The sequence below is a fragment of the Centroberyx affinis genome, unplaced genomic scaffold (assembly GCF_046629955.1).
Source record: "Centroberyx affinis isolate AG114_WGS23_722 - 3 ecotype Tasmania unplaced genomic scaffold, CSIRO-AGI_Caff_v1 ptg000278l_1, whole genome shotgun sequence".
In the NCBI taxonomy this organism is placed as follows: Eukaryota; Metazoa; Chordata; class Actinopteri; order Beryciformes; family Berycidae; genus Centroberyx; species Centroberyx affinis.
Genome location: NW_027278957.1, coordinates 107,833 through 115,700, shown reverse-complemented (window position 1 = coordinate 115,700; position 7,868 = coordinate 107,833). Strand labels below are relative to the sequence as shown.

The window sequence follows — 7,868 nt, the reverse complement described above, 5'->3', positions numbered from 1 at the left end:
TATTCACCTACCTTTAGAGAACTGGGTATCAGAACAATGTCAATGAGCTCACAGTTTGGTGTGATACATGGCACTGGATTCACAAAATATCATCTTGATATGTAGTTCGGAGAGAGCCTCATAATAGCATCACACATTTTCCTGCCATTTTCAAAAAATAGTACTCATATCAGTACTCAGTATTGGCCACCAGTAGTCAGAATGTAGTTGTACTTCATCGTCAAAAACTGGTAACTTACAGCTCTCTCTACAGGGCAATTTAAGGTGGGATAAGGATGGATGGTATATCTCTAGTTAACATAAAATGTAGGCAAATGATGTAGGTGACAAATTGTATGCCTTTTATGTACGATATAGACAATATACTTTATTGTAGGCTATAAAATTAATGGGACAAGAGATTCAATTTGATCAACCTATATATTGTCTAGATCATTAATGCTCCAAAGTACTTAGCAGCCTGTGTGTTCCTATAGCTTTTCAGTGCATTGTATCACAAAGCGTCTCTACTACTACCCACATGCTGTTATTGTTATATCAGATAAGATTCCAGATGCCACTTTTTCCATTTCATCTCTTCCTTGCTGGAAAGCTCAAGGACTAACGTTGCGTGCTCACCTTCTCCGTCTCCTACATGTCTGTGGGCTCAGGAGCTGCTCATCAGTATGCAAAACCTCAGCACCAAAATAAACTCTGTCTCCCAGAACACTAAACATCGCTGGGGTCTATTACGCTCTAATCTTACTCAGGCTTCAGCTGCAGCTACCCAACACAGGCAAACTGATAGCATCCGTAGGTAAACTTGAGGAGGACTAGACTGTAAGCTACTACAGCTACTAACCTCAAACAGCAACTGTCTCTCAGATCTCTTCAAAGACAATGCTTCTGTTCATCTATTTTAAAACTTGATCGTGTTAAAGTGCCTCCTCCTTCTCCTCATCTAATAGCCTACATGCGGTGGCATCTGGCCTATTGTTTCAAGATCAGATTTTGGCCAACTACTCTGTAAGACAGCCAGGCCTAGACCTAGAAGGCTAATATGAGCAGGAATGTACCGGGCATTGCAGTAGATCATATATTTTGTCTCTATCAACAGAATGACTCATGCGTGGTAATGGACTGAGTCTGTGGAATTCATGTTTTCAAAACACAAGACCTCCAAATCCCCTGGCAGCATGAATGCAGCATTATTTATAGCCTAATTGGGTCTATAATCATTCAAATTAGAGATTGTGTTAAAAAATTCTGCAAAAACAAGGGGTCCAACACAACATTTTAAAAACAGCCAAATATTCATTTTGATTAAAATGTTGGATCATGATGAACAGTGTTAAAATGATTGCTGGAAGATATATTTGTGAAGTGCATCAGACACTCGCCCTGTTGCTTCTTGTCACAAATATCTCACTCCCATCCTGAACAACAACAACAAAACAAAAATGTGGCTGTCAATACGTAACTCGCCTATATATTCAAGTGTGTGTGCATGTGTGTGTATGTGCGCGCGCGCGCGTTAGCTCTTACTGCCTTCAGAACGTAGCTCACATATTTAATGCAAAGTAAAACTAAATCCAACAAGCCAAACACATGCATATGGCTAGATTGATGATAACTTTGTCCCAAATGTCACGCGTTAACAGTTTTCTATCCCTGAAATCTGGTTCGTTATCTTATAACTAGTTGTGTGACTGAGTAGCTTTGGTGCTCTGCCTAAATCAGAAGGCATAAAACCGCAAATTAGCAAAACAAACCTCAAGCTTGGTAACGTTCCGTTGCTTGTAGCTGAGCTTGTAATGAAAATATTAACATTATGACATGACAACTCGCATGTATGTTACAGATAATGATAAAATAAACTACTCACTCAGTCACTGTTTGGAAAAATGATGGAACTGGGCCCATATATCCACCCACCAACGAAGATATTTTCATTGCACCAGCTACAGTAACTGGATCCTGTGGTTGACAACCCGCAAGCAGATCACCAGGCAACAGTTTTTGAGTGGCGTGACAGTAACCAATGAAAATGGATATAGCTTTGTTATTCGAACGCCTTCTTCATTTAAACCAATCAAAGTTCAGAACGCGCACAGAAAAAGCAGTGTTGTGGTCTGAGGGTGTTTCGTATGAGGTGGGATATGATTGTTCTAATTTCTCAATTACATAATTCACAAGATCACACCCTGCTTTCAGGATAATAACATAATGTAGTTAAGTGATATTCCAAATTACACAGGGAATTAGAAACATAGCATTCTAAGGATGACAAAAAAATTATCAAAATTCCAAAATAATTAGTAGAAATTTGATACCTGGGACTGCATTTGTAGGGGTCAGAGTATCACCTGTATCAATAAGGCCTATTTTTTCCTGCAAGCATAATCCTCATCAAACTCACACCTCATCATTCTCCAGAGGAAGCTGAATGATGGATGTAGATATGGGACCTTTTAAAGTTTAAAGCTGCTTTCTTATCTCTTCTTTTGAAGAAATATTGTAATCCTATACTCTCTCTGAGGAAAACTTTCCTGACAAGCTGTGCACTTCACTGGAACAAGCTTAAGGGGGCTCCTCACAGAAAGAGTTGATTTATTATCCAGATCATTTCACATGTCACAACACCGTAGACAGTCACGCACAAATTGATTTCATTCAGTTTGTTAATTTGAATTTATTCTCCCAGTGATTACCTCTTTATACCCAAAACAGCTCAGAGAAATGATTATGAAATATTATATAAACTTAGCTCCCTAAATATATATACTGAATGGGGCTTTGTAGGAATTCAAAACACAATAAAGCATTATAACCAAATAGCTAATGAACTAAACGCTTCATGGAAATAGGAAGGATGTAATTAAGTAGAGATCAGATGTATTATGGGTGTAATGCCACTTTAATTGATAATATTTTACCCACATCATTATAGGGCCAATGCTGTGCTCCTCTTTCTAAGTTTGGTTGTAGGGAATACAAAACTGCACTTACCTCCCTTTGACAGACTGTGGTAAGCTCCTGTCTGTATCTTATCTCTGATCCCCACCCCATGTGGGCCAAATTTAGGTTTTGACATGCAAAACACCCAGGAGGATCTATATAACTTCTGTGCTATCTGTGCTTGTGCTGTCAGATGAAACCACGCTGCCACCCACAGGATGAATTTAAAACTGAGAGAGTGAACAGTATTGAATGTGCTGTAGTATCTAAAGTTATCTTCACACATTGCAAATAATCTTTACGGGGTGATTTACAGTATAGGGGTCATAGGCCATATAGGAGCCACTGTTTGACCATCTCTTGGTCTTGGTTGGCCCAAAAATAGGTCTAATGTTTCTTTCTGTAGGGTATTGTACAGTCTTGATGGATTAGTTTAGGCAGGTCCACATGCATGGGTTGTTTAATGTAACTTTGCATTTAAAACAAGAATATAATAATATTAATATAAAGAGAAGCACAACTATCTCTTCAAAATATATCTGTTAAAATGATCATTAATGAGATGAACCAACCCAAAGCAGATGTGGCAGATCGACTGTTCATTGATAGGGCTGTCAACATGGTAATACTCTCCCTGTGAAAATGTCACAGTCTCACTAGGGATAAGAGTTTGAGAAACCAGATGATATTTCCATCTTGTACTGCCACCATCCATAATGAATGTAGGGAAGCCTTCAGCATGAAAAGGCGTTGGAAAGGTCAAAGGTGGTTGGTGTTGTGTCACAGGTCTGTTTTACACACCAAATGCTTCTGACTAAAAACAGTGTTCTTCATTTCAACTAATTTTCAGAACTTGTCATCCTGCCATGGTAGTCATTTTCAGCCATGGTATTCAGGAGGGGGAACAGTGAAGTACTCATAACACAAAGGCTGAAACAGATAAGTAGGTGCTGTGCATCTTTTATTAATATATACCATCTTCCTGCCATACATTATACTGTAACACATCAATTCTGAGCAAATGCAAATCATCATTCAAATCTTGAGAAGAGTTTTGCTAATATGGAGAATACACACAAATTGGTGATGAAGGCTTTATTGGAACCGAATGACATGAAATTGCATTCTAGATCAGTTCTACATATTTCCCAAATTTCATTTTAGAGTATGTTTGTACTGAAATGGAAAATATGCTTAAAATGGAAAAACCATTTTGTTTTTACCTTGAATTTGCTGGTTACTATATAAGAAATTAATTAGGTCTGATTTAATGGGCTTTCATTTAAGGCCGCAGGCAATGAGAAAGTTTAAAAGGGTGCGCAGACTTTTGACATCCATTGTACAGATGAATTCAAGTAATACATTTTGCTTAGAAAGAAAATGAGGAACCAAGGCACTCAACTTGAGGTAGAAAAAATTAAAATGCCTGTAATACATTGGCAAGTTCTAAATACTGAACATAGTAAAAAAAAAATAGCTCTGACGCGTTTCTGCGTCTTGCCTTCTTCTGGGAGCATACATTTTGCTTGTTTCAAATAAGAATGAAAAATGAACTTGGACACTATGTGACTGAATGAAATATGAATGAAAACAACAATTATTTGTACTCCTCCAGAAACTGCTAAATACGTGAAACTTTGTTGCAACCTGCTACAATGCTTTCTTTTTCAGGATTAGCTGTGTTCTTGGGTCGCCCAGGAGAAGCCTGCCAACAGAAGATAACAGTCAGTTAATATATATAAAGACTATAAATATAAATACTATAGTGCTACAACCCGGCTCACAGGAGTAACAATGAGGGGAGACATACGCCAAAGGTAAAAGTTAAAACAATGATTTAATAACTAAACTAAGGGGTAAACAAACAACACAAACTACATCAAACAAAAAGAACAGAACAAAAGGTGTGCATAAGTGAGGAGGGAGAGAGCAACTGATGGTCGGATGGCTTTTTAAAGCCCAAGGAGTTCACCGGGCCCAGGTGCACTCCAATCAGCCTAAATGACGACCCCACTCACCAGGCTCCTGTAAGACACAGAGCCAGGAGAGTGGCAGGGTCGTCACAATAGTTTCAGACACCCAAAGCCTTCCTCACTTTGACTGTTTTCTGGGGCCAGTTAGTGAAAATGTCTGCTGAAGAGGAAGTGAACCCAGACCATACCTTTCAAACCTTGGCTCCCCTAAGCCTTGTGCCTTTACAGTTGTACTTCTTATAGAAAAGAGACGACATTGAACTTGCCTCATCACCAAACCGACTAGCGCAGCATCGACCAAAGGCCCGACCCAGTAGACCCAGTGACACGACCAGTAGTTGGCCACCACTGCTGGTCCAAAGGCTCTGGCTGGATTCATGCAGCCGCCAGAAACTCCTCCACTAGCACCAAGGATGGAGAAGCGACAATAACATGGGGAGGTTGATTTGGGTGAGGTGGATATTTTCATTCATTCGGTCATTCGGTCATTCGTTCATTTGTTCATTCATTGTGCTTACCTGTTTATTCTTATTCAGGGTCATGGGGGGCAGGGAAACACCAGTCTATCACACGGTTTTGATAGTTTCACTAAAGTTTAATTTCACTAAAGAATGCAATGTGCAACAGGCTGCTGAACACACTTATTCTGAGGATGTGAAACCTATTTAACTTATTGCAAATAAACCAATGTCGACCTATTGAGAGTTGGACTAGTACAGCTTGCCTCACTATAAGGTGAACTGTCTGTGGCTCACCTGTTACCAGGCCTACAGAGGAATGGTGAGATTTTTTATTTTTTTTGCCTGTTTCCTCATTCATGAAGTCATTTTAGCGCAGCTGTGTCACGACAGTATAGCTCATACTCACGCTCCGAGAACACTGGTAGTGACGACCAGCCCAGTGCAGAAAGGAGCCAGCAGGGTCTGGCTCTGTGTGTTCACTGCGGTCATGCAAACTGTTAGGACCAGGAAGAATGTCATGACGACCTCTGCCGTGAAGATGCTATACAGGCTCGCTCCAGATTGCATGGCGTTGAAAGCTGCCCCAGAAGCATTGCCAAACTGCGATTCAGAGAACACTGTCTATAGAGAGAGAGAGAGAGAGAGAGAGAGAGAGAGGTGGGGGTGAAGCTTTCATATACGCCTGTGTTCATTCTACATTCATTTATGTTCAAACATAAGCCATTGTGCTTGATGTGAGTGTGTCTCTGCACACCTTTGCTAAAGCAGCTCCTGTTGTTGCACCAAGGAGTTGAGATATCCAGTATGGAATAAGTCTGATGGAGTGCAAACCGCCTGAAATGACCACTCCCAGTGTTACTGCAGGATTCAAATGGCCCCCACTGAGGAAACAGAGAAGAAAATTCAATGGCACAAGCTGGCCCAGGATAGGCCAGAGGTCAAGGCCTAGATTATGAGCCGACTTAAACTTAGCTTCTGCTATTAAACACAAAATTTGACAAGTTGAGCCTGACAGATTGTTAAAAGCAATATTATTTAAAGCGATTTTTTACTATTTTAAGTGATTTTTTCATGCTCACTCACAGGTTAAAACTCTCAATTCCCCAGCATTACCATGTTTCTTACCATGGTCTCAAAATGTCCACATGCCCATACTGCAACAGACAAGCAACATATAGGCCTATTTCAGCATTTGTAAGTGATTCATTCTACGTATTGGTATAGGTAGGCAAGTAGGCACATTTCCAAAATATATTACTGTATGTTGGCCACTCAAAATATATAATGAATGTCCTCTAACCTAGGTTACATGTAGGTTAGTCTACAAAAACATTTTTGCATATTTTGCACTCTGAACATATTCTGAAACTTGTGAAATGCATTTTTTTGTATATGCAGCCTATCCCTACATAAAGCTAGTTTAACATCACCTGACTCCAGCTGTGGAAGCAACGCAGATGGACAGAGCCAGTCCATGAGCCACAGCTGGCTGCAGTCTTCCTGTATTTGTAGCATTACCAATCACTGAGGCTCAGCCGCTGAAAACGAACAGCAACGTCCCGAAAAACTCGGCCACACACGGTAAAAGATAGTTGTCATACCAACTGCTACTGTGCTTTTCCTCAGTCTGAGTTGAATTGTGAGTCACAGGCATATTTACAAATAGGCTAACTTGCAAACCCTTGGTGGATGACATAGGCTATATTGTCATATCCAAAAATATTGTAATTACATTCAAAATAATATACTGATGCTCTAAACGTCTAAATTCGAAACTTTCAGGTATTCATTCATGTATTGCTTTACACTGAACCCTGTTTGGTAAGATTTTGTCCCACGCCGATCTGAATATTTTTAGTTTTGATATGAATTTATAGGCCGATTGTAGGCGGGGGAAACGTGTGAAACAGTCATTCTCAGTCCTCTTTTATATTCTATTCTCTCATTGGGCTATGGTAGTGAGATAAACTTTAACTATTTTAATTTGGGTCGCCCTGTAGCCCTTTCAAAGACCACTGGGTGTCCCCGGCCTCCACTTTTTTCAAATCTGCTTTGAAAAAAGGTCTAGTTGGCTCATCTCTGTGAAGACCAGTATCCCCCTTATAAATTTAGCAGTTAAGTATTGATTTATTTGTATGGCTTGGGCTCATTCATTCATCTCAGTTTTGATTATGGTTCTAAATCTTGTTGTGTTGTTTTTAGGATTTACGATTAGGATGCCATTATCATTATCATTGCACATTTATTGATGAATTTTAATAACATCATTGGGTAACATCATGATAGGTTATTCTCCCCCATACCACATAGCCCGAAGATATAGTAAAATTGTATTTGTTTTGAGTTGCTTTTCTATGAGGGCGTGAAGGGTACTAGTGAGTGCTAGTGAGTAGTCAGAGTTTCGTTAACTTTGTTGTAGTTCAATGTAGCTTTTTAGCTGGCTGTCACGATCACTGACAATTTTTGAACAGCTTTTTACAAACAGAGGCGAGGGAAA

At 39.7% G+C, this 7,868-nt stretch overlaps 1 protein-coding gene across 1 annotated transcript; it reads right to left on the bottom strand.

The window, feature by feature from the left end:
* Positions 1 to 4,587: 4,587 nt before the first annotated feature.
* Positions 4,588 to 7,025, bottom strand: LOC139638367 (aquaporin-8-like). Its single transcript, XM_071512490.1, is given in 5 exon segments — positions 4,588 to 4,642; positions 5,177 to 5,311; positions 5,778 to 5,992; positions 6,126 to 6,252; positions 6,802 to 7,025. Coding segments are annotated over 5 exon segments (756 nt in total).
* Between the last annotated feature and the right edge of the window lie 843 nt (positions 7,026 to 7,868).